Source organism: Rhinopithecus roxellana, chromosome 11 (assembly GCF_007565055.1).
Source record: "Rhinopithecus roxellana isolate Shanxi Qingling chromosome 11, ASM756505v1, whole genome shotgun sequence".
In the NCBI taxonomy this organism is placed as follows: domain Eukaryota; kingdom Metazoa; phylum Chordata; class Mammalia; order Primates; family Cercopithecidae; genus Rhinopithecus; species Rhinopithecus roxellana.
The window spans coordinates 113,233,234-113,260,548 of NC_044559.1; the positions used below are offsets into that span (position 1 = coordinate 113,233,234).

A 27,315-nucleotide genomic window follows, 5' to 3' on the forward strand; every position below is an offset into this window, starting at 1 on the left:
AAGCATTTCCTGGGCAGCAGCCCAAGGCCTGAGGGTATACCTGGCCTTTACCTTCTCTTGGCCTGAGGCTGGATTCTCATTAACCAGCCGGAGATTCAAGTCTTTATTGTTTCTTGTTTTTTTGTTTGTTTGTTTTCTCCCCCGATCTGAAGTCTCCAGCCCCAACTTCACCCGTGTTCAGTCCAAAGGATGGACGGAGCTTCTCCAAATATAGACAAACAAGGCCAGGGCCGCCCGAGCATCCTGCACACATTCTCGGTGGGACGTGAGTAGCCAGGTGAGGCTATGACCACAGGGCGGTGGACCTTACTGATCTCTCCCCAGTCAGCCTACCCTTGCACCTGATGCCATGGCCTAAGTTTTCCTTCTCTCGGCAGCTTTTCTTCCATAGATCAGACATCAAGTTTGGCTCTGAGTCACTGAGGGCTGAGAGGCCATTACAAAGCCAAATACACATGAATGCTACTGGAATGCTCTCCCCAAGCTCAACGTGGCTGCTTGCACTAGGCCCACAGGGTCAGACAAGCAACTTCGACAGACACCCAAATGCCTGCGAAGGCAAGCAAACTACTCCTGCTGAGGGTAACCACATACCGACCAGCCAGCTCACTCAAGAAAAGGTATGAGCGAAAGTACTGGCATTGGGCGGAAATGAAGACATTGTTACGGAAAACGTGGAAGGCCTCACCAAGGGGAAAAGTAAGGATAACGTGAGAATCCAACAACAGAAAGGAAGGACGCACCTCTCCTTTGGGCAGGATTTTCTGTTCATCCAGCTTGAAAGCTGTTCCTATTCTTCTCCGAACAATGGGTGGTTCCTCCCCTGGATCCAGGGGATATTCAACTGGCAGCTTGCCCGTGAGCTCCTGCATATGTGACATGGCATTTGGAGTGAGCATAAATCAGAGTGGGGCGTGTCTGTTTTCTAAAACACACACACACACACACACACACACACACGCTCATACGCACACACAAATGCATGCATGCACTTTGATAGAGGTCAACGCCTATGCTAGAAATGTTCACATTAAGCACTTTGCCTAAATAAGATTTCCAGAAATGAAATTTCATTTCTCTAACAATGTCTCTTATGTAGAATAGTTGCACTTCCAAAGTTTTTTTCCAAAGTACATTTCTGTGAAGTAAACATAATTGCCATTTTGGCTTTCATTATAAAACTTGAATTGCATTCATTCGTTAATTGAACAAATATTTCCTGCGTGCCTCCTCTGCACCAGGCAAGGTCACCCAGCCAGTGAGGAGCAGCGTCACCGTGAGTTCTTGGGTCTCTCCAACTCCAAATCCCGTGTTCTTGACACTGCGCCAAATATTCCCGCTCAAATACCTAAGGTTAAAGTTTCCTTCAAATGAATTTTCACAAGAGGAGTGGTATCTACATGGCAAATCCCAGAAAAGTAAACATATAAATGATTTAGAAACCGAGTAAGGGCAGTAATCTACTCTGGCCAGATGCTACAGGAATAGGCTGTGCGTAAAAGACATTCAACTGTTTAATTTAAAAGTTTTAGTAGAATGGCCAGGCACGGTGGCTCATGTCTGTGATCCCAGCACTTTGGGAGGCCGAGGTGGGCAGATCTTTTGAGATCAGGAGTTTGAGATCAGCCTGGCCAACGTGGTGAAACTCTGTCTCTACTAAAAATACAAAAATTAGCTGGGCGTGGTGGTGGGCACCTGTAATCCCAGCTACGGGAGGCTGAGGCAGGAGAATTGCTTGAATCCGGGAGACAGAGGTTGCAGTGAGCTGAGATCATGCCACTGCACTCCAGCCTGGGCGATAGATAGAGACTGTTTATTACAAAAAAAAAAATTTAGTAGAAATTGAACATATAATCCAAGTCATTGACAAGGCTACTAAAAAAACACCTGTTTTGTGTATTTTGGGCCCTGGAAATCTAATTGTTGTGGGTATAAGGACGGTGAATTTAGTTGACAGACTTTCATGGTGACAGTGATCCTGGTGAAAGGCTAAGGATCTGGGGGTGATTTCAAGATTAGAATTAGGCTGTCTGTGAGTGAGTTGTATCAGGGCTGAACAATGATCAAATCAGAGTCAGCGGCTGCCCTGCACTGCAGAGGCCAGGCATCAAATGCGAGAAGTCACTTCCAGAGACCAGAAAAAGCTGCGGGACCAACTGTGCATCTGTCGCCAGTGGCACAGTGGGCACTTCCAGGCCAAGCCCAGCTCTGGCTTTCTAGCCCAAATCAGTGCAGATGCTGCACAAAGACTCGAGGCGCTGCTCTGACAAGGAAGTTCAGAAGGCTCTTCTCAGGAATATCCATTATCCACACAGAAAGGTTTTGTGCAGGGCAGCCCAGGGCTGAATGCCCAGCAGGCAGGAAAATCCAAATCATGAGAGTGATTCTGGCCCCTCTTCCCCAACTGCCGTGTGCTGAGTGTGCGTGTGTGCACGCGTGTGTACGTGTGTGCGTACGTGTGTGTGTGTGCATGTGACATGAGCATAAGCACACATACTCCCTCACTCGCCTGCTTCTCCCTCGTTGTGTTCAGATCACCGGGAAATGACCCCGCAGACTATATATTCCTCATTGCAAGCATTTCAGAGCACAATGGCCAACTATTTGAGTATCAAACTCTCTGCAATTTTCTTCCCTGCTTTTTTTCTTTAAAAAAAAATGTGGTTCAAATGTCTCCAAAGTAGTTAAGTGTTTATTGTGCAACTTTTTTAAAATCTGCTTCCCTAAAAGTCTATCTATAAATAACACAACTATTGGGGGTTTTATATTGTCAGGACTTGATTTTTATTTTTATTTTTTTTAAACCTAGAAACTTCCAAAAAGGAGGGAAAAGTTGTTAAAATTGCCATGGATTTATAACTCTAAACTGTTTGTGGTTTTAAAATGTAGTTTAAAAAATGAGGCTACTGATTTTTTTTCACCATCCACTTGAAGGTATTTGAGTCAAAGTCTTGATTCTCCAGTTATTTAATCTGATTTCGTGTGTAACCAGAGCTGCATGGCAAAGAAGTAATTTAACACTCTGCAGTGGGGCCTCAGCTTGGTGCCTCCCTATATCCTGCCAAATGCTCTCCCCCTCCCTCATTTTAGTTGCTCCCCTCCCCAGGGGTCAAACAGCGCTTCTTGATACTCTGAGCTGAGGGGAGAGATACAGGAACAACACAGATTTACCAAGACTTCCCCCCAGCCCTTGACTACACATGTGTCAAGAGGCTATGGTGGGACTAACTATAGAGAATGATCACAGGAGAAATCTACCTGCAACTGACTTCTTGTTGGGTTATTTATTCCACTCAATTACATTTTCTGGTGTTAACATTATAAGAAGTGGCAGCTTTGTTTTCCTTCTTGTGCTTTTGTTTTTAAGAGCGATGGTGAGATTTTTTTATAACGCATGCTCATCTTGCCCTGACACGTTCCTTACATTTTCCAAATGCGTATTCCCTGCCGGGTTTAGGGACTTTTTATTAAAAACAAAACAAGGCTTTCCAAATTATTAAAGGCAGACATCAAAACTCATATATATCTATTTTTTTCCAATCCTTCAAGCGTCTTTTCTAAAAACGTTGCTAATATTAACAGTATCACATAGCGCATTCTCCAGCCAGGCCCACTGCTTTCCTAAGATTTGCAATGGATTTGGACTAATGTGGTTCCTCTTTGAGCAGGCTCCAGTCTAAATCAATCCAGACCATAATTAGGCCAAGTTGAAATGTAATGTGATCTCACTCCACGGCCTCGTTTCATTCTTCCTGCTGCAAGGCCTTAGTATTTGGGGGAGGGGTATACGTCTCTTTGACTTACTTTGGGAACCTCTTTTGATTTCCCATTCTCAACTGTTTACCAGCAAAGCTCTTTGTAAGGTTAGGTGGTGCATAGTCACTCCTGCCCTGGAGAGCTCCCACCCCATTGTGCCCGGGTGCACAATGCACACACACATGCGCGCGCACACACATACGCTCATGCGTGTTGCATTAAAACATGAAGCCTTCAAACACTGCTAACAGTCATGAAATATACAGAAGAAGGGCTTTATGAACTACCATGGAAGTATGAGGGATCATCATTAGGACTTGTCACTGGGACTCCCACAGGGTCCTATTTGGGATTCATACTGGTCGTCCTAGTTCTTCATCAACTAATTCTTTGATGGGTTTAGGGACTTTTTCTTTTATTGAAAACAAAACTAGGTTTTCCAGATAAAGACAGACACCAAAACCCATGTTTTTCCCAACCCTTTAAGCATATTCTTTATAAAAAGTCACTAATATTAACAGTATCACGTAGCGCATTCCCCAGCCAGGCCAATTGCTTTCGTAAGATTTGCAATGGATTTAGACTAATGCGGTTCTGCTCCCATTCTTTCTCTGACAAAGCACACGAGAGAGGTTTGGATGTTTCCAACATTTGTGTTTCAGGAGAGTGCTTGCCACCCAGATAGGCTCTCTTTTTATCACTACCCTTGCCTTCTGTCAAAACGATCAAATAACATCAGTCAAATGACACCAAAAAGATCAAATGGCATCAGAAAGATCAATGCCATCACAAGACAACACCAATCTCAACGGGATGAGCTAGGAAAGGCTTACAGCTTCTCGGAGACACAGCTTCTTCAGTTCCTCCAGCCTCTGACGCAGGGTTTCCTCCAGAGCTTCCTGCCTGGACTTCAAGGCAGCCAGCATGTCCTTCTTGGCCGACTGCGAGCTATCTGATTCCTGAGAACCTGTCAATAAACAGTGGGGTTACTTGGCCAGCTGACAGGGGACACACATCTGGACCACTAATGAATTTAACTGGAGCCCACGCTGCGGAGATGGGATTTACCCCCAGGAACCAAGGGAGTGTGAAATAAAACAGGTGCTCAGCGCTTTAACTGTGAGAAGCGCATTCCAACACTGCATGGAATTTATAGCTAGTCAGAAGAAATGGCAGGAAGATGGACCCTCCTGAAAAAGAAGTTTATCTTTCTCGATTATCTTAAGATATGTCACATACCTGTTTTAATTTTACTAGCAAATTCTAATAGACTTTACACAAGAAAGGGGGAAAGAAAAGCTCATGCCAGCAATTTTAATACATATTGAGTTATATATCTTTGTTTTTTTTTGTTTTTTGTTTTTTGTTTTTTGTTTTTTTTTTTTTGAGATAGTCTCACTCTGTCACCCAGGCTGGGGTACAGTGGCATGATCTTGGCTCACTGCAACCTCCGCCTCCCAGGTTCAAGCGATTCTCATGCCTCAGCTTCCCGAGTAGCTGGGGTTACAGGCACCTGCCACCACACCAGGCTAATTTTTGTATTTTTAGCAGAGATGGGGTTTCGCCACGTTGGCCACGCTGGTCCTGAACTCCTGACCTCAAGAGATCTGCCTGCTTCGGCCTCCCAAAGTGCTGGGATTCCAGGTGTGAGCCACCGTGCCCTGCCCTAAAACATATTTAATATGTTATTTTGTTCACTTAAAAATACTTATTATTTTTGCTTAGTGCAAACATAATGCATGTTTATCATAAAAACCCTGAAAATGTAGACACGTGTAAAAAATAGTCCATTAACTCATCACCCAGAAATAATCATTGCTGTGCATTTTCTTTCGGCCTTTTTTCCTAAGCACATATATTTAAAAAATAAAATTAGAATGTTACTGTATTTTTTAACCTCATGTTTTGTATCATGAGCAAATTATCCTAATAAAAGTTATACATATTTTAACATGCTTTTCCTGGTTAAACATGATGGTTCAAATAGCAGAGTGCTAGATAGGAAACCTTTGTGGAAGGCAAACTTCACACCAAACAAAAGGAAAATAAGCTGAAATGCCAACTGGAGGAATTTAGGTTAGACCAAAGGAGTCATTTCTGGGCTGCCAGTGTTTGGATTCTGAAATAAGTTTCCTGCAGTGAAGCTATTATACTTTTTCTACCTTGATGGGTTAGAAAAGGAACATTGACTCTCTACAAAGGGAAAAGCTACTTATAACTTTTCTTTGCAAGCCCATCGTGAGCAGAAGTGTTAGAAATGGACAGGTGTTAGTCGGTGTGCATTCAAGGGGCTCACACCATGCCACTGACAACTGCATCAAAGAACTTCAAATACCTAGGGAGATTAATCCAATTAAAGATGAGCAAGATCTCTACCGCAAAAACTATCCCACTCTGCTGAGAAAAATTAAAGACCCAAATAAAGAGAGAGATACACTGTGGTCAAGGATTAGAAGCTTGATGTTGTAAAGATGTCCATTCTCCATGAATTAAACAACAGAATCAATGCAATCCCAGTAAAACCTTGGTAGGACTTTTGGTAGGAAGGAAAATAAATTGTATTTCCATAGGAAACAATGGAATTTTTGGACAATTTTAGTAAAGGGATGAGAGAATAATCCAATCAGAATTCCCAGAATCAACAGTTCTGTTTCTTCCAATGGTAGAAAAGGCATTGCAGCATCATAAGGCTAGAAAGAACTTTTTTTTTTTTTTTTTTTTTTTGAGACGGAGTCTCGCTCTGTCACCCAAGCTGGAGTGCACTGGTCAGATCTCAGCTCACTGCAAACTCCGCCTCCCGGGTTCACGCCATTCTCCAGCCTCAGCCTCCCGAGTAGCTGGGACTACAGGCGCCCGCCACCTCGCCCGGCTAGTTTTTTTGTATTTTTTAGTAGAGACAGGGTTTCACTGTGTTAGCCAGGATGGTCTTGATCTCCTGACCTTGTGATCCGCCCGCCTCGGCCTCCCAAAGTGCTGGGATTACAGGCTTGAGCCACTGCGCCCAGCCTAGAAAGAACTTTTGTCCCGTGACATCAAACAGCTCTGCTTCACTTAAATTGTCCCCGTAAATATACTATTCTTCTCTTTTATTTAACATCTCTGAGCAGAAAACCCTGTGTTCCATCAATTACCATACGTACAGGCTGTTACAACCCCAATCATCAAGAACTCTCAAGGTCTAAGAACACTCTGACTCTGACATGGGTTTTGTTCCTTCCCTTGCTTACTCAGTTTGACTTTGAAATAGAGAATATATGTCACCGCAGAAACATACTATCTTTATGCCTCCAAAGCAGCTAACAAATATTAGCTTGAATGAGCAACCAAATAAATGTTCACAATCATATACTTGGATGCTGTAATGCAGTTGTATCTCCTCTTCATAACAAAAATCTAATACCTGTAAGTTGTTCCATTATGGAACCTGTCTTCCAAGCTCTGAACTGTTTGTAGCTCTTCCCTGGATTTTGACATACTTCAGTTGCAGGTCTCCGAATGCAACTGGACACAAGAAAGCTTCATCCATGACCTCATGGTTCTCATGTACTAAATCCATAGAGTGTCACATTCATACAGCACATCGCTGGACATTATTGCAGGTTCCCCTTTTGGAAATGGTTTAGGTTTGCTCCCTCCATAAGCCAATCACCCTGTGCTTTCCAGTCCTAAATGATCTCCAGTGTACATCCCTCCAAGGTTACATGGCTAAATCATTGTGACTCTTAATCTGGTTCTGTTAGTAATAGTCACCAATCACATTTGAAGACTCAGGAACATTTACTGAAGTACTCTCTGTTTCATCATTGAAAGAATTAATAAGGGCCGGGCGCGGTGGCTCAAGCCTGTAATCCCAGCACTTTGGGAGGCCGAGACGGGCGGATCATGAGGTCAGGAGATCGAGACCATCCTGGCTAATACGGTGAAACCCCGTCTCTACTAAAAAATACAAAAAAAAAACTAGCCGGGCGACGAGGTGGGCGCCTGTAGTCCCAGCTACTCGGGAGGCTGAGACAGGAGAATGGCGTGAACCCGGGAGGCGGAGCTTGCAGTGAGCTGAGATCCGGCCACTGCACTCCAGCCTGGGCGGCAGAGCAAGACTCCGTCTCAAAAAAAAAAAAAAAAAAAAAAAAAAAAAAGAATTAATAAGAATGTAAAACAATACTGGAAGGAAGGCAGACTTTAGATTTAAAAAACAGGCCTAGAGAAACTTGGGTCCAAGAAGATTAAAGGATTTCTAGCTCAAGTGAAAAATTCATTGTTTTCCCTGTCACCCCTGCCTAACCTCTCAAAAGGAAATAACGATTTATTAAGTCCAATCTAAGAATTAACTGTGTTCAGGAATGGCACAAATCACAACAATATGAAACTCAAGGGAGGTAAAGCACACCATTTTTAGATGATCATGTTGCTAGTTATGGGATTAGTTAAGATTTGGCCCTGAGTTCCAGGGCTCATTAATGCTACCCAAATTATCATCATTTACAATAATTAGCCTAGATACCAAGCCACAGAAAACAGGCAAGAAAGTCTTGGCAGACTCGATGGCTCAAGAGCCCCTCTCTGTATCCGCTAATGCTGGTTGGCTCTGCTAATGCTGGTTGGCTCCGTTTCATGCCATTAGCCTGGGAGTTACTTCAGGGCGAAGATGGTGTCTGGGTACCAAGTTAAGTCCCTGCAAAGTCACCGAGCCAGCCTACCCTGGACATGCAGATTTCCACTGTAGTGTTAACTGGATGGCGGATAAAGGGTAAAACAGATCTGGGTATGATAAAGTCAAAACCACTTACTGGATGTGTGGCCTTAAGTGTTACCTGCCCTCCTTAATTCATAAAGGGCTGAATGAGATAACCCACCTCCAGCACTTTGCACTCACTGAGCCTGTAACAGGACAACCCTCAAGCTAGGGCAGGTCGAACATGAGTGTGTGTGTGTGTGTGTGTGTGTGTGTGTGTGTGTGTGCATGTGCAATTAGAAAGAGAGAAATCATTGCAACTGCCTGTTCACTGTTGCTCAATGAAGTATCAGTCAAACAAAAGAGCTAAAGAGCTTCGTACCCAATTCAGTGTAACACTTGAGGTCTAAAGCTTACCTTTAGAAAGGAGCAATACAGGACTAGGCAGTGTTTTCTTTAAAAAAATTTTTTTTAATTGACACATAATAATTGTATGTATTTATGGGGTACACAGTGATGTTCTGGTACATTTCAGGGTAATTAGCATATCCATCATCCAAACATTGATCATTTTTTGGGCTGGAAATACTCAATATCCTCCCTCCAGCTATTTGAAGCTATACAATACCCTACTGTTAACTATTAACATCCTACAGTGCTATAGGACACTCAAACACTTTCCTCCTACCTCGCTGTAATTTCTGTCCTTCAGCAAATCTCCCCCATCTCCTACTCTCTCTACTCTTCCCAGCCTCTAGAAACTTCTGTTCTGCTTTATACTTCTATGAGATCTACTTTTTAAAAATACACAGTGTTACGGCCGGCCACAGTGGCTCACGCTTGTAATCCTAGCACTTTGGGAGGCGGAGGCAGGTGGATCATGAGGTCAGGAGATTGAGACCAGCTTGATCAAGACGGTTAAACCCCATTCTACTAAAAATATATTAAAAAAATTAGTCAGGCATGGTGGCGGGCACCTGTAATCCCAGCCACTCGGGAGGCTGAGGCAGAGAATTGGTTGAACCCAGGAGGCGGAGGTTGCAGTGAGCCGAGATTGGTCCACTGCACCACAGCCTGGGCGACAGAGCGAGACTCTGTCTCAAAAAAAAAAAAAAAAAGTTCACAAATGATGTTTCCTGAGTCCCTGGGTTTGCAGCTATGTCTTTGGGGCAGCTATGGATGGAGGTGGGGTCAAGGAGGTTCCGTGACTATTCTTATACTATTGCACTCCACGTAACTCAAAACAAAGCAGCTCCCTGTGAACCTGCTGCATGTATTCAGGCTGCCGTATTGTAACGAAAAGGTTCCCACTGCCTTTTTTGTCTTTAAAGGAAATCCACTGTTCTGGGGCAAGGGCTCGGAGCTCTCATGGTTTGTGTGATCTCAGAGCTTGTGTGATCTGAGCCCGTGGGCCGCTACCTGCAACTAGGCAAACGTGGCCACTAAGGCAAGAGGTGGCTGAGTGCCCAGTGACACAGACACACCAGGAACATTCCACAGAAACAGCTCAAAGGGCATCAGAAGAGGGAGTCCAAGATGCCCTCTGATATCAATCTGCTTTCCCACCTCCTCCACAAATGCCCAGTAGGCATCCCCCGACCCAGCAGGGTGGTTTTAAAAGGGAAGAAAGAAAGAAGCTACAAGACAGGGAGAAATCAGGAGGCGGAGAAATCACTCTCGCTGCCCGCCTTGATGCCCTCAAGTGACAGAATGACTCCAGGAAGAAACTGAGGCAGGGCAGAGCCTTAGGGCTCAGGGAAATGGGACTCTCGAAAACTAAAAGCTGGGCGCGGCGGCTCACACCCGTAATCCCAGCACTTTGGGAGCCAAGGAGGGAGCATCCCTTGAAGTCAGGTGTGAGACCAGCCTGGGTAACATGGTGAGACTCCGTCTCTACAAAAACGAAACCAAACCAAAAATCCAAATTTCAAATCAGCACCTAGGCTTATGTTGATTTATCCATTTCCAGTTATTTGAACACATATATGCTTTTGCAAGTGCAAACCTCTCTGAGGTTGTGTTTAGCCCCTTAGAAATTAAAAAAAAGGGCTGGGCGCGGTGGCTCACGCCTGTAATCCCAGCACTTTGGGAGGCCAAGCTGGGCGGATCACGAGGTCAGGAGTTTGACAGCAGCCTGGTCAACACGGCGAAACCTGGTCTTTACACTTTAAAAGTAAAAAAATTAGCTGGGTGTTGTGGCACACGCCTATAATCCCAGCTACTCGGGGGGCTGAGAGAGGGCAATCACTTGAACCTGGACGGTGGAGGTTGCAGTGAGCTGAGATGGCACCACTGCACTCCAGCCTGGGTGACAGAGCGAGACTCCATTTCAAAAAAACAAAATAAATAAATAAATAAAAAGGATATAGGCTGGGCGCAGTGGCTCATACCTGTTATCCCACTGTAATCCCAGCACTTTGGGAGGCTGAGGTGGGAGGGCTGCTTGAAGCCAGGAGTTCAAGACCAGCCTGGCCAACATAGTGAGACCTGTTCTCTATTAAAAAAAAATTAAATGATCTAAATCTGCTATCATGGAGAGGGTGGTGACTGGTGGGAAAGGCACTGGATTTTCATCACACATCTGCCATTCAACGGTGTAAGGCCTTGAGTTACTAACCTCATGGCCCTGTCTATAAAATGACCAATTGACCAATCTCTAAGATTCCTCAAACTGAAGACACTATTACTCAATAAAGAGCTTACTCAGAGTTCCTGTCAGGCCTCTGAGCCCAAGCTAAGCCAACATATCCCCAGTGACCTGCACGTACACATCCAGATGGCCCGAAGCAACTGAAGACCCACAGAAGTGAAAATAGCCTTAACTGATGACATTCCACCATTGTGATGTTTCTGCCCCACCCTAACTCATCAATGTACTTTGTAATCTCCTCCACCTTAAGAAGGTTCTTTATAATTCTCCCCACCCTTGAGAATGTACTTTGTGAGATCCACCCCCTGCCCCCAAAACATTGCTCTTAACTCCACCGCCGATCCCAGAACCTATAAGAACTAATGATAATCCATCACCCTTTGCTGACTCCTTTTTTGGACTCAGCCCGCTTGCACCCAGGTGAAATAAACAGCCATGTTGCTCACACAAAGCCTGTTTGGTGGGCTCCTCACACGGACAGGCGTGAGACAGTTCCCTGTTGCTGCTAGCAGTCACTTTTGTAATTTTTACAACAGGAATCCTATACACAGTGCTATCTTCCCTCCCCCTTTTCTCTACCTTCCCAACATCTAGCCTTCTGCCACCTCTGCTCTCATTTCATTTACTGCTACAGCCTCTCCCGGGCTGGAAGGGTGTGTCTCATTATTGACCAGGGCCTAAAGGATTTACTGCTTCATCTTATCAACAGACCGAAGCACATATTTGTAAACTCAAATGCTAAACAGAGTTTAATCTGAGCTGTCTTTGGGATTAATGAAGTAGAAGATGGATGGAACCTCTTTATTCTAGGTAGAAGGGCGAGATTTCAAATTTTATTGATTGAAAAAACAGTAGTTAAGTGCTACCTGGAAAGGGCTGTCCAAGCATAAGGAGTTGGTGTAGGAGTCAAAGGAAAAACAGAGGTAATCTCAACACATTTTTTAAAAGATACACGTAATGCACAAATATCTACATATATATACACATATATAGATACATATATATATGGTAAAGTTTCAGACAACACTCAGATTTATGAGTATTCTGAATATTCTTTAGAAAACACAAACTGGTATGTAGCCTCCTCTAAAGCAAAAGCCCACACCAGTGGTTTTGAGTTAAAAGGGCTGGGTGTTTGCTCCAGCACTGCCCCACACCCCCCAGCTGTGGGGACTTGGGAAGGTTGTGCAACCTCTTGAAGTCTGTTTCCTCCCCTATAAAATGGGAATGGAAATGGCACTTCTTCAGAAGTGGGGAGAATTAAAAGGGATAAACGCTTAGAAGATGCTTGGAAGAGAGGTGAGCATATATTAAGTGTTACATGAATACTAGTTACTCTTTCTATTAAAAAGTGAGGCCGGGATGGTGGCTCACACCTAGAGTCCCAGCACTTCTGGGAGGCCAAAATGGGATGAATGCTTGAGGCCAGGAGTTTGAGACCAGCTTGGGCAACATAGCCAGACCTTGTGTCTACAAAAATTAAAAAAAAATTAGTAAGGCATGGTAGTGCATGCCTGTCGTCTCAGCTACTCTGGAGGCTGAGGTGGGAGAACTGCTCTAGCCAAGGGCGTCGAAGCTACTGTGAGCTGTGATTGCGCCACTGCACTCCAGCCTGGGCAACAAAGCAACACCCCATCTGAAACCCATCACTATTCCTAGCCTTTATTAGGAGTCTGCATCCCAATTCGGAGAGCTCCAAAATGTAGATGAGAAAGTCCATTTAGTGGACAAGCAAGGAAACGTGGAATGCTTGCAGACTACCACCCACCATGGCCACATCAATTCAGGAAGCTCGCGAGAAGGGTAAGGAAATGAATTTTTACAGAACTCCTAAACAGGAGCTTCTTACCTGCTGTACTTCACTGAATCCTCACAGAGACATCGTTCCCATTTTCTTTTTCTTCTCTTTTCTTTTTTTTTTTTGAGATGTCACCTAAGCTGGAGTGCAGTGGCGCGATCTCAACTCACTGCAACCTCCACCTCCTGGGTTCAAGTGATTCTCCTGCCTCAGCCTCCTGAGTAGCTGGGACTACAGGCACATGCCACCATGCCTGGCTAATTTTTCTATTTTTAGTCGAGACGGGGTTTCACCATATTGGTCAGGCTGGTCTTGAACTCCTGACCTCGTGATCCACCTGCCTCGGCCTCCCAAAGTGCTGGGATTACAGGCGTGAATCACCGTGCCCGGTCTCCCATGTTCATAGAGAAGGTCAGAGTCAGAGGGAGGCTGAACTGGGCGTCTAATTCTGCTGTTCTGTCTTTTGCCTCTTGCATAAAAGCTCAACACGGGTAGGAGCTTTCTGTCTTGATCTCAGCTGGGTTGCCCTAGTAAACCTGTGTAGAAGGCAGTCACATTGCCTCCCAAGCCGGGGCTCTTTGCATGATAGTGCAAGCATCAAAACCTAAGAGCAGGAAGCAGGGCAGGGGCTCTTTGGATCACCCAGGCTGGAGTGCAGTGGTGTGATCTCAGCTCACTGCAACCTCCGCCTCCTGAGTTCAAGTGATTCTTCTGCCTCAGCCTCCCGAGTAGCTGGGATTACAGTGTGCACCACACCTGACTAACAGAAGCCGCTGGAGCCCCTTCCATGTGCAAGGTGTTGTGGGATAGACACGAACAGCAGACATGTATCCAGCACTCAGACCTGCCCGCCAGGAGGCAGAAGAGAGCAGACCACAAGAATAGGCCGAGCACAGTGGCTTACACCTGTAATGCCAGCACTTTGGGAGGCCCTGGCAGGAGGGTTGCTTAACGCCAGGAGTTTGAGACTATCCTGGGCAACATAGTGAGACCCCGTCCTAAACAAATAAAAAATAAAAAAATTAGCTCGGTGTGGTGGTGAGCGCCTATAGTCCCAGCTGCCCAAAAGGCTGAGGCAGGAAGATCCCTTGAACCTGGGAGTTTGAGAGTACACTGAGCTATGATCACGCCACTGCACTCCAGCCTGGGTGACAGAGTGAAACCCTCTCTAAATAGGCAAAAAAGAATGAGACAGGTACTAGCTGCCGTAGAAGGTGGAAGGTGGAACCCACAGCCGGGAGCTGACTGGGTAGTTAACCTGGATTGTAGCTGGTCATACATAGTTGAGAATTTTTTTTTTTTTTTTTTTTTTTTGAGATGGAGTTTCACTCTGTCACCCAGGCTGGAGGGCAATAGTGTGATCTCAGTTCACTGCAACCTCTGCCTCCTGGGTTCAAGTGATTCTCCTGCCTCAGCCTCCCAAGTAGCTGAGATTATAGTACACCACCATGCCTGACGGATTTTTCTATTTTTAGTAGAGACGGGGTTTCACCATGTTGGCCAGGCTGGTCTCCAACTGCTGACCTCAAGTGATCTGCCCGTCTTGACTCCCAAAGTGCTGGGATTACAGGCGTGAGCCACTGTACCCAGCTGGGTGACTTTTTTTTATTGCCTGAGAAGGTTAAGTCTGCCTCTGAAATATTGTCAAGAAAACAGTGTCAGGTCAGTTCTCCAGCAAAAAATCTTTCCTCCCAGTTTTCAGGAGGAAAATATCTACTTGAATGATACTAGATTAAAGATAGAATCTGTTGTTTTTGGCGACCTTATGACATTTCAATCCTAATCCAAAGGATTTTTATTGAACTAGGTCACTAATAATCTGGCCAATGAAGAAGACAAAAAGAGCTGATCCTACAGAGACAATTCCCATCCAAGCAGAGAGAGAGATGGAGTGACTCATGCCAAGTCAGAAAGCCATTTTCGGGGGTATTTGGAAATCTATGGAGTGAACTTCCCAATGCTGTGGACATTGTTTGAGGCCCTGGAGACACTACCTGTGTCACTGTGGGTTTCCCAGCTTCCAGCCGGGGAACTCCAGACTCCAGCCGGGGACAGCTGGGTGTGGAGGGGCGGATATGGAGGGAACGCCAGCAGCACAAACAGCAGCTCTTCTCCAGGCTGGCGGACACATGGAAGAACAGCCTCATTCAGCCGCGAGCCAGAAATGCTCCAATTGTTCAGAAGACCCCGGGCGACTCAGCACCGGATATGAGCGTACATTCTGCCCGGAGGACGTTGTCAGGAGCCACGCGTGGCTCATCTCTTTTTGACACAGAGGAGATATTGATGACCAGCCACTGATTTCAGAAGACAGAGAAGGGTGCTTTCCTCTCTGGAAGGAGGGGAAAATTCGAAGCCAACAGTGCTCCAAAGAAGAAAGGAATCTGTTGTTCTAGAACTAAAGACGGGAAATGACAATCCGTCTCTTTAGACCTTTAGAGAAAAAAAAAAAAGAAGGCACATTCCCAGCAGATCAGTAAAAGATGTAAGGAAAAGTTTTGGCAGACACCCCAGGAATAAATACGAGGAAGAGGTTAGAATTCTTCTTTATGATAAAAAGATATTTATTTCCTTGACAAATCCTCAGTGATGAATTTCTTACATAAAATATGTCCCAGGAGACCACGGGAAATAATGCCACTTTGCAGACTGCAGGATAAATGTGTCATCTCTGGGGACCGTTATAGAGAATTAAATGTGATTTTTAACATGAAAAAATGCATGCTTGGAGAACTTTTCATCAGGCTTAGAAATTTTAGAAATAAAATAGTTCATTTCAGAGAGCATTGAAATTGAAGCTCTTTGAAAAGCAAGCACCTTTTGATGGTGGCTGAAAGTCTCTGGAAGAGCTTTGCTTTCTGGCTAGACTCCATGGCTCACTGAACCTTGGTGAAGAGTGCAAATGTAATTTAACAGAGAGAGAGGGGAAAAAAAAAAAACAAAAAACCGAACATTCAATTACAAAAATTAGCAGCATCCAGTAAAATACCCAGTTGAAACTATGGTTTGTAAATCCTATAGTTTCCATTTCTTAGGCTGTGAAATGAGGGAGCTGTCCTATCTTCTGGCTCCAAGCTTGTTAGGCTACTGCAATAGCAACGTTTGCAGATTAACTGAATTTCAGTCATCCTTGTTCTGTGCTCCCAGCAAAGGAGTACTGGAACAGAGGGCTGGCCCTAAATGGGAACAGAGAAATGCTTGTGGGAAGTGATAGTGATATTTCTTTTTCAGTATTTAAAATTTCATCACAGTCCTACCCAGTCAGGAGGCTGAGGCAGGAGGATCCCTTAAGCCCAGGAGTTTGAGGCTGAAGTGAGCTAGCATTGCGCCATTGCACTCAGGGCGATAGAGCGAGACCCTGTCTCAAAAAAAAGAAAAAAAAATTTATCATTGGAAAGTCATTCATTTAGGTTCCACAATGTCATTCGGTCCTAGTTCTCTTTAGTGCGCAAATATTCCTTTATTAGTAACACCTGAGGGCATATAGTTGTGTAAATGACTGCTTTTATTTCCCCCAAAATAAGGGCAGAAAGGGATAACGATTCTGTCTCCCTCTCAATTTTGACTCAGGCCAGTCCTGCTCAAACACGTCCAGAACCATCCATTCCCCAGAAAGAGATTTCGCAGCTCTCCCCGGGCACACAGTCCAGCATAAACAAACTCTGGCACAGTCCGACTTTGGCTGCGCCCTGCGGCCGAGCAGAGGCTATGACCAAAATTAAGGCCCCTGGAATCCTGTCCATTGCTAGACCTAAAAGGAGAGGCCACAGGCCATGGGTAACGGAGAACTTTAAAAGGCCAGGAAGAGAGATATAGGGAGGAGAAGGAGGAAGAGCAAAAGAGAAGGGATGAAAACAAAACCGAAAAATGTCGTGTGATTTATACCAGCGCAAGGCAGTGAACTTTGAGCTGAACACAGCCGCCATCATGACATTGGCAGAGCCCATCGGCTCCCCTCTCTGTTTGGAGAGATGTCAGATAGCTGGCACCCTCATTGTTACATTAGTTATTAATAAACTTCCTTAACAATGGGAGGAAGTGCTAGCATTCAGAGAATGGGAGTGTGTCAACAGCTGAGGACTGAATGTGGACGGATCCCAGGCAATGCCGGGCCCACGTTTAACACAACCTGTTTTCTCCCAGAACGGAAAGTATTAGAGCCAGGGTACAATGACAGACGGCGGGTTTTGGTTCATTTTCTAGTTTTTAAACCCAAGATCCACCACCAGACTCTTCCCAATCTTGCTGACCACACTGCAGATGACTCAATGGACATCTCAGTAATCACATAGCCAAATTCCTATTTGAAAACACAACATATCCCTTAGTTTTGTAGAGAATGGGTCATTTATGGCCCTAGACTTCCAGTCAAGAAGCCGAGAGCAGCCTCATCATCCCATTTAACAAAGGCTGTTGTCCCATTTTTTCGTTTGGGTGCTTAATACAACAAGCCACACGTCCCTGCAGCACACTGGATATTTCCTAAGTTGGTTTGTGCTATTTTCTTTAAAAAGCCTGAGAACAAAAACTAACTCTCCTAACCCCCACTGAAATTGGAACTGTTCTCTGATGGCTGGGCCAGGTGTGGTGGCTCACGCCTATAATCCCAGCATTTTGGGAGGCCGAGGCAGGCAGCTCACTTGAGCTCGAGTTCAAGACCGTCCTGGCCAACATCATGAAACCCCATCTCTACTAAAAATACAAAAATTAGCCAAATGTGGTGGGGCACACCTGTAGTCTCAGCTACTCAGGAGGCTGAGGCAGGAGAATAGCAGAGAACCCGGAGGGCAGAGGTTGCACCGAGCCGAGATCATGCCACTGCACTCCAGACCGGGCAACAGAGGGAGACTCCATCTCGAAAAATAGAATGAATGAATGAATGAATGAGCTGTTTTCTGATGGCAAATCCCCAAAGCAACACTTAGAACAAATCTTAGGCTCTTTCCCACTTTCAGACAAGCTATGAAGGGGCCTTGTGTCTTCACCTACAATGATACACCCAATTACTGCTGCTTTTGTTGTTATTCCTTTTTTTCTCCCCTCCCATATTTTCTGGAATTTCAAGTAATACAAGATGGGAAGGAAGGAATAAACGCATTCAAGTTCCTATAACATGGATTTTGGATTCTTTTTTTTTAAAAAAACCCTGAACATGTCTTAACCAGATGGTTTGAATTCATAGTTGTCCTCTCAAACTGTACCTGAACCTTCTGGAAATGTGTTCCCTGAAGACCTAGGAGGAAAAGCAATAGACGCAGCTACAAATGTGGAAGCAATCACCGGACTGTCACAGGGCAGAGTGAATCCAATGTGCCCTGTCTACTCCCCTCCAATGGTCAATAACAGAGGTACTGAGCCCCTGCGCAAATAGATTCAGGACGCAGGTTCCACGACCTTCCTCCCATCTGAATGCCAGTCAGTGCCGGATGAGGCGGGGATTTCATTCCTTTTCTTCCATCACAGGCTTACAGCTCTGACTCAGATGGTTCACCATCTCTAAGAGTCTCCACTTAAACACAGGTCTAAAGGGTCTCACAGGGGACAGCTCTACGTATCACTACTGCGGGATTCAGGGCCCCGAACTCAAGCCTTAATCAATCGTTTTAAGTTGAAATCATCGCTGTTGAGTCACCTGCAGTGTGATCAGCAGGACTGTCAAGAATCTGGTGATGGATCTCGGCTTTAAACAATAAAAATGAAGCAAAACCTACAGTCAACTATATTGACTTTTTTATTTGAAATGCTAATCCGTGGCTCAGAGCATTGGTAGATATGGATATTGGCTTCTTTATTTTTTATTTATTTACTTATTTTTGAGACAGAGTCTTGCTCTGTCTCCCAGGCTGGAATGCAGTGGTGGAATTTCAGCTCGCTGTAACCTCTGCCTCCTAGGCTCAAGCAACTCTCCTGCCTCAGCCTCCCAAGTATCTGGGATTACGGGTGTGTAATTACACACCCGGCTAATTTTTATATTTTTGGTACAGACGGGTTTTCGCCATGTTGGCCAAGCTAGTCTCCAACTCCTGCCCGCCTTGGCCTCCCAAAGTGCTGGGATTACAGGCCTGAGCCATTGTGGCTGGCCTGGCTTCTTTAATAGGTATCAATGACATTCTTCATTTCTTTAGCATCTGAGGCCTCAGACACCAAGTACTAGACTTCAGCAATTTTAAAGGTAATTATGCGTCCTTAAATAGGCAAACCACCTTCAAAGTTACTAATAGTTTATAAACATGTCTTTTTTTTTTTTTTCATCAATAAGCAGTACACAACTCTCTGCAGGAGCAGGGGCTATAACTTTTTAAAATGCTGTGTATAGTACTTGGCAGAGTTGGGAGCTAGCAGAAATGTTTATACCACAGAACTCTTACAGTGTTGTGACATGGCTCAGACACACTATGATTTGGGTACAGATGAGGGTTGGAGGAATGAAAGATGACAAGGATGGACACTACTGCAGGAGGAGACTGACGCGACACAAACTTTAAAGGTTGCATACTAGTGTGAATTACAGTAGAATCTGGGAAAAAATACTGGAGGCAGATCCTATGGGAGGTACCAGCAAGGGCCAAGGTACCATACACTCTAGGAACATGGAAGATTAGAAGATTCTTTCCCTTTTTTTTTTTTTTTTTTTTTTTTTAGAGACAGGGTCTCACTCTGTCACCTAGGCTTTAGTACAGTGATGCCATCATAGCTCACTACAGCCTTGAACTCCTGGGCTCACGTGATCCTCCAGCCTCAGCCTCCCAAATAGTTGGAAATATAAGTATGCACCACCGTGTCCAGCTATATTAAAAAAATTTTGCCGGGCGCGGTGGCTCAAGCCTGTAATCCCAGCACTTTGGGAGGCCGAGACGGGCGGATCACGAGCTCAGGAGATCGAGACCATCCTGGCTAACACGGTGAAACCCCGTCTCTACTAAAAATACAAAAACTAGCCGGGCGAGGTGGCGGGTGCCTGTAGTCCCAGCTACTCGGGAGGCTGAGGGAGGAGAATGGCGTAAACCCGGGAGGTGGAGATTGCAGTGAGCTGAGATCTGGCCACTGCACTCCAGTCCGGGCGACAGAGCGAGACTCCGCCTCAAAAAAAAAAAAAAAAAAAAAAAAAAAAAAAAAAAAAAAAAATTTTTTTTTTTGGTACAGATGGGGTCTTGCCAAGTTGCCAAGGCTGGTCTGGAACTCCTGGCTTCAAGTGATACCCACATCGCCCCTCCCCACCACCTCCGCCGGCCTCGGCCTCCCAAATAGGCATGAGCCACTGTGCTGGGCTGAAGATTTCCAAAGCACAGCACACACAGGAGTCTTACTAGTATCCTTCACAATTTATTTTAATTTCAATAACTGTGCATCAAACACCTATTGGGTGCTGGGTACTGGGCAAGTGCTAGAAAAGAAAATTCTGAAATGGTGACTAGTTTCTCAAAATGCTTTTAAGGAACAATTATTAGATACTATCTAACGAGGAGGTGAAAGAGAGAAAACAGTTGACCAAACTGGACACTGGGTTATATGTATCACCTTTTCTGAATGAACATCAGAAAATAAAATCCGGCAAGTGTAGTAAGAAGAGTGTTAACAATCAGAGCTGTCCTGGAATTGCAAGCAGCGGGGCTTGTCCCCTTTGTGGGAACACGCTCTAGGCAAGAGGGCAGAAAGGTAGGAAGAAGCGGGTGGAGAAGAGCCAGCCACCTAGATCTTCAGGCCAAGGCTGGATTTCCCCATTACAAGGGATGTGGAATCGGCCCCTTCCAGATGGCACTGCCAATGCTTTCATCAGGGGAAAGCTTCATCCTCCTGGTGCAAGGAAACACGGGCAGCCGTCAGCCATCCCAGTGGGAGGGAGAACAAGATCTAGGGGTGCTAGAAATTCCCTTTGTTCCCTGATGGAATGTTTCCTGTTTGCGGTGTGTCCCTCCACTGTCTAGGCTCTCCTAAGTCACAGGAGGTGGGTGTGGGGCACCCCAAGGAGCCTCCACCCTGGCATTAAAGGATGTTTTTCAGGCTCAAACTTGCAGGGCTGGTAAGAGTGGGACCTGCCCTCGGCTTGAGTCATGAGACTTTCTCGCCTTCTCGCCAGGGTTTCTTCTTGCTCAGCTGTGCAGCTGCAGAAAAGGCTGAGGGCACTGAAGCTGACAATGGGAGCTGCTCTGCAAGTGGCCCCAGCTGTTACTACTAACTCCTAATAGCCTGGGGCCCTGGTGCTGAATGATGAAGCATTTGAAGATCACTTCAATGTCTTGGTATACCCATGCTTATCTATTAGGTGTACAGGTGGATTAGGCAGGAAGGTTTTCTTAGGATTTCTCTTCCAGCCCACCAGGTTGATTAGCAATGTCCAGCCTGTGGGCAGTCATAGAGAGGTACTGCTTTCGAGTCTTAAAGACGCTTGGATTTCATTTATGTGTGTGTGTGTGTGTGTGTGTGTGTGTGTGTTTGAAACAGAGTCTCGCTCTGTTGCCCAGGCTGGAGTACAGTGGCATGATCTCAGCTCACTGCAACCTCTGCCTCCCGAGTTCAAGTCATTCTCCTGCCTCAGCCTCGAAAATAACTGGGGTTACAGGTGTGCACCACCATGCTGGCTAAGTTTTGTATTTTTAGTAGAGATGGGCTTTCACCATGTTGGCCAGGCTGGTCTCAAACTCCTGGCCTCAAGCGATCCACCTGCCTTGGCCTCCCCAAGTATTGGGATTATAGGTGTGAGCCACCACGCCCAGCCAGATTTCATTTCTGATGGGTGCGTGATGTCAATTTCATCTCAGGAGGTTTGGGGCTCCTGTTCACAGCCTCATCTATCGCTGCTATTAAGGTAAATTGTTGCCTTGGTGCCCCCTGGAGTCTGCCAGATACAAGGGGGCCGGTGCAGATGGACCAGGACACGGGCTTAAAACTGGACATACTTGGGTTCTATGATCCTGCGCAACACACCCACTTCAAGCTTGTCCCTTCCTCAGCAACCAGAGTCTCTCCAATGCAAGTGTCTAGACCGGCAGCATCAGCCTCACTTGGAAACTTGTTACAGGTGTAAATTCTCAGGCTCTCGCCAGACCCTCGGAATCAGGAGCTCCAGAAGTGTTTTGACAAGCCCTCTAAGCGCTTCCGATGCACGCCGAAGTTTGAGAACCACTGAGCTTCAAGAATCCAAGCTGAAGTCAGCCGGATTCCCTGTGCTAAGGGGGAAGGTGGGCTGATAGGCGCAGCCTCTCTAATCTGACACTGGGTTTTCCCAGGGTTAGGAAAAAACGATTGTAGGTTGTGTTTAAAATACAAACAAGGTGTTGGCTCTGACTCTCCTCCGGGTCATTCAGCAGGAGCCTGGGAGCGGCTGTAATTCAAGGTAGGGGTCTCGGGCTTTGAATTTCATTCTCTTTGATCCTTGAAGACAACATTCTCTGTAGTCTTCATGGCAAACTCCCAAGCCTCAGAAAGAATGAGTGTTAAGCCCATTTTTTTGGATGTCACATTTTTGAAGAACCTAAGGCAGGGAGGGGTTGACAGTGAACCCCAGGTGATGTGGCAGAGGCAGATCTAGGTTTATGGGGCTTGAAGCTTATATAATTTTAGTGTTTTTTTGTTTTTTTTTTTTTTGAGGCATAGTCTTGCTCTGTCCCCCAGGCTAGAGTGCAGTGGCACAATCTCTGCTCACTGCAACCTCTGCCTCCTGGGTTCAAGTGTTTCTCCTGCCTCAGCCTACTGAGTAGTGGAATTACAGGTGCGCACCACCACGCTCAGCTAATTTTTGTATTTTTAGTAGAGATGAGGTTTCACTATGTTGGCCAGACGGGTCTCTAACTCCTGACCTCAGGAGATCCACCTGCCTCGGCCTCCCAAAGTGCTGAGATTACAGGTATGAGCCACCACACCGGCCTTTAGCGGTTCTATTTAAGAAAAATAACACAAAATGTATTATGTTCACAGATTTTATGAAAACACATGACTGTGTGAACACACTGCTAAGGTCCCCTCAGGGCCTCAGCCTGTCCAAGGAGGGGCCCTGAACTTAATGCTCCACTCACTAGAACAGTAACCTCGCCTCTCAGTCCAGGAAGGATGTCTGTCCTCTCTCTGGTCCTTTAAACTTTTTCCTGGCTATGATTGGACCAGCCCAGAAGCTAACGAGACAATTTTTAGCTCCTCTTCCTCTCCTGTCTTTTCCTTTTTGTTATTGTTTACAGCCACTATATATAGTAATATAAATTATCAGGGAAGACTTCTTGCCTTCTTTGCATGGCTCAGAGACAGCTGCACGGTTCCTACATCAATCAGATTTTTTGTCATGTTGCACTTTTCTTTTTGTTTTGTTTTTTGAGACAGGGTCTCACTCTGCCACCCAGGCTGGAGTGCAGTGCATTGCTCACTGCAGCCTCAATCTCCAGGGCTCAGCGCTTCTCCCTACTCAGCCTCCCAAGTAGCTGGAACTACGGGTGCTGTGCCACCACACCTAATTTTTTTTTTTTTGGTAGAGATGGGGTCTCACTATGTCGCCCAGGCTGGTCTTAAACTCCTTGGCTTCAAGTGATTCTCCAGCCTCGGCCTTCCACAGTGCCGGGATTACAGGTGTGAGCCACCATGCCTGGCCACAATGCACTTTTGTAACATTTCCAAACCACAGCTGCCTCCCTCCTTCCTTCAAACCCACTCCTCCTCCTGCCATTTCAGTGAATGGCACCCCCCTTTTTAAGTCAGCCAGATCCAGGACCTTGGAACTCCTCTGTCCCTCCCAACATCAAAAGACAAAATGAGTTGGCCAAGGCTGGTGGAAGTGGACGGCGGAACCAGATCTCTGACTCGCAATTTCAAAAGGTCCTGAATGGAGAAACCACGCCCTGTGACACGATGGAGAGAGCATTCTGCATTTTTAAAAGCCGGAGAAACCCACCTGGGAGTAGAATGCAGTGTCTCCTGGCACCAGATCCTGAAATTCACAACACACGAGTGGGTACATGAGCGGACTCCACTTGTCCACCCTTGAACCCTGACATTCCCGACAGCTTGCCATTGGCATTCTGAAAGGCTCTGGGGGGTACCTGAAGACACTTAAGTGTGACCAGCAGGCCTTCTTGCACTGCGTGGTTCTACTGATTTTTTTTTTTTTTCCCCTTCCACTATTTGATTCTTCAGAGCAGTTTTCTCAGATTCACATTTGGATCCCAACCTTGGTCTGGAAAGCTGGAGCAGCTTGCCCAGCAGTCTCCCCTGCTGCAGCTCTCCCCACCTTCCACCTTCCTGGGTCCCCTCTGGGGTCCCAGCCATGCTCAGGGGGACGTCCCTCCAGCTGGCCTCTGCCTACCTGAAGACAGCAGGCTGCCGCTGCTGCCGCTGATGATCTTGCCCTTGCTGCCCATGTTGGCCAGCTTCGAGGTCTTCAGCGTTCCCGTCTCGGTCAGGTCGATGGCGATCTCACTCAGGCTGCGTGCCGCATGGATTTTGGACTGGAATGGAAAGGGAAGCAGGTCAAAGAAGTGACGCTCACTTTGTGGAGGGGTAAGTCATCCCTCGCCTGCCCCTGCTCACCGTCTTGACATTCCGCAAAGGGACTTATCTCCCTGACTGACGTGCAGCATTTTTGTTTGCATCCCTTGGCCTAATCATTAATCACCAAAACTCTCTGCAAAGAGCAGAGGCAGCTCGAGAGCTGCACCGAGGGAGGATGTTCTAAGCCTCTGATTCTGTAGGCTGCACTGCGGTGTGCTTAAGACAATGTCCTGATTTAGGAAAAGTGACAATCTCGTTGAACCTTATTATTCCCAGCCACAAAACAGGGTAGTGCCACTCAGCACCCAGGGGTTGGTTCGGGTCAAAGGAGAGAAAGTGTGGGAAGGGTGTTCCTCCCCTCCAACTCCCCTGTCCTCCCTTCTTCCTCCTTGTCTTCCTGGCACACAGCTCTCAATAAACACCGTGGTTATAATTATTTGGTGCTTAAACAAGGAGGATAAAATGGTTTTCAGCATCGTGAAAGACGTAAGAGATTTAAGCCTCTTAAATGGTTTGCCATGTGGTCACAGAAAGTTTAGCTGATGGAGAAGTGACAGTGGTTCTCCAGCTTGGGCAACATAGCAAGATCCCATCTCTACAAAAAATAAAAAAATTAGCCAGGTGTGGTGGTGCATGCCTGTAGTCCCAGCTACTTGGGAGACTGAGACAGGAGGACTGCTTGAGCCCAGGAGTTGGAGGCTGCAGTGAGCTGTGATTGCACCACTGCACCCCAGCCTGGGCAACAAAGTGAGACCCTGTCTCTTAAAAAAAAAAAAAAAAAAAAAAAAAGAGAGAGAGAAATGACAATGACAGCTCTTTAGACTTGCAATCACAGGGTGCATGATTGTGGAAAAACTGCTCATTTGGATTCTGGGGTCCCACCAATGAACTTGTGACATGGTGCTTTGCTTGTATTTTGACACCTAAATGCATATGCACGACATTCCCTTTAATCCACGTTGATTGGCTCTATTTGGTTAAAAGTCACAGCAGGAGAGAAAAATTAGAAAAAAGGTCTGTGTTCGCATTTACATTCCTAAAAGCAGTGGTTTTTAAATTTTTTTTTTTTTGGAGACAGAGTCTCAGTCACCCAGGCTGGAGTGCAGTGGCCCAGTCTTGGCTCACTGCAACCTCCGCCTCCTGGGTTCAAGTGGTTCTCCTGCCTCAGTCTCCTAAGTAGTTGGGATTACAGGTGTCCACCACCACGCCCAGCTAATTTTTGTATTTTTAGAAGAGACGGGGTTTTGCCGTGTTGGCCAGGTTGGTCTCAAACTCCTGACCTCAAGTGATCTGCCCGCCACAGCAGCCCAAAGTGCTGGAATTATAGGCATGAGCCACTGTGCCCAGCCAAAGCAGTGGTTAAAGCAGTGGTTTTTATAAGGCTATCTGCTCCAGTTTCTACCTTCGGTAGTGACAACGTGTTTACATTTCCCACACGTGTGTCAAATGTCTGCTTGTTTTCTTCTTCAGGAAATCAACTTTTCGTGAGTGTGCTTGGGCAACAGGCTTTGCCAGTACGCTGAACTTCATGAAAACTAGAAATGGTCACTTGCTCATCTGTCCTTTCTGTGGCCACCGTCTACAGCACACGCATGGGTGGAACTGGGTGAGGTTCATCATTGTAGCTTCCTGCCTGGCCTGTGGAACACAAGGTCTTTCCTACACAGGAGAAAGCAGGTGTGGGGATGGTGGCGAAGGCTGTGGAGGGGTGTGGACCCACCGCTCCTGGATGCCCTGCGTACCCAGCCTTCCTTCCTTCCGTGCCCAGGGGCCCTTACTGTCCAGCCAGGGCTGTCTGAACGCCTGCAGCTCTGCGCTTCCTCTGCCCTGGATGCTGCTGTCCACACTGGCGAGGACAACTTCCGATCTCATGTTAACACGATGGAAGTCCGTGGGCGGGAGGAAACGCTGAGACATGGTGCTTGTTTTCTTCACCTGGTGTGAACTGTCTTCTTCCTCCTCCTCCTCCTCACCACCCTGTGGGCCTTTCCTCGACTTATGCTTCCTTCCTAACCTCAACATTTCTCCTTGCATTCAGACCCAAGTCGACTTCCTCAGGCGAGTTTTCTTGTTCATGAAACAATCCTGGCTGCCAGGCCCTGGAAGGATTTTGGCTTGCCGCAGAAGGAAGGAAAAGGGCCTTTGATTTCAATTTGACACAGCCTATCAATTGCACCCATCTCGTTGAGTTTTACCCTCTAAGCAAGCATGGCGAGTACAATCCATGACTTCCTTTCTTACTGCACCACTCTGTTACGGAGACCCAGGTTCTAATAAAAAGTAGCCCACTCCCAAACGGTGATGTAACAATAACTCACGAAGAACTAGACCAATTCAGCGCTGGGTGAAGGGTCTGGGCTCTGAAGTTGGAATGACCTGAGTTAGAGCCGGGTGTGGTGGCTCAAGCCTGTAATCCCAGCACTTTGGGTAGGCCGAGGTGGGTGGATCACTTGAGGCCAGGTATTTGAGACCAACCTGGCCAGTATGGCAAAACCCTGTCTGTACTAAAAATACGAAAATAAGCCATGCGTGGTGGTGCACGCCTGTAATCCCAGCTACTTGGAAGGCTGAGGTAGAAGAATCTCTTGAACCTAGGAGGCGGAGGTTGCAGTGAGCTGAGATCACGCCACTGCCAGATCTCATTCCAGTCTGGGTGCCAGAGTGAGACTCTGTCTCAAAAAAAATGACCTGAATTAGAAGCTTGGCTCTTCCCAGTGAATCACTATCGGACTTTGACCCTTCACCTTCCTGATCCTCAGATACGTGTTTGTAAAATGGAGGTTTTAAAATCCACATCCCAGAGTTGAGATAACTAAAGTAGATAATCTACGTAAAGGCCATTGCAGTAAGAATAGGATCTGCATTAGGGCCTGGCTGTAATTTGCTAACCGAGGTTAGACTGATGGCCCAACCAGATATTTAGAGGACCTCATAAATCACATGAAAAACTTGTCCCCCTTGTCATAC

The 27,315-nt window shown here is 46.1% G+C and overlaps 1 protein-coding gene across 6 annotated transcripts in view; it reads right to left on the reverse strand.

The window, feature by feature from the left end:
• FRMD4A (FERM domain containing 4A) overlaps positions 1-27,315 on the reverse strand; it is a 365,202-nt gene that overhangs the window by 26,222 nt on the left and 311,665 nt on the right. For 4 of the 6 annotated variants that reach the window (XM_030940429.1, XM_030940427.1, XM_030940431.1 and 1 more), the window contains 4 exons: positions 24,164-24,305; positions 23,753-23,788; positions 4,590-4,723; positions 744-866 (listed from right to left, as the gene is read on the reverse strand). In XM_030940429.1, coding sequence (XP_030796289.1) covers positions 744-866; positions 4,590-4,723; positions 23,753-23,788; positions 24,164-24,305 — 435 coding nt within the window. The remainder of the gene's footprint in view (positions 1-743; positions 867-4,589; positions 4,724-23,752; positions 23,789-24,163; positions 24,306-27,315) is intronic. The other 2 variants (XM_030940428.1, XM_010365953.2) reach the window with 1 other exon arrangement.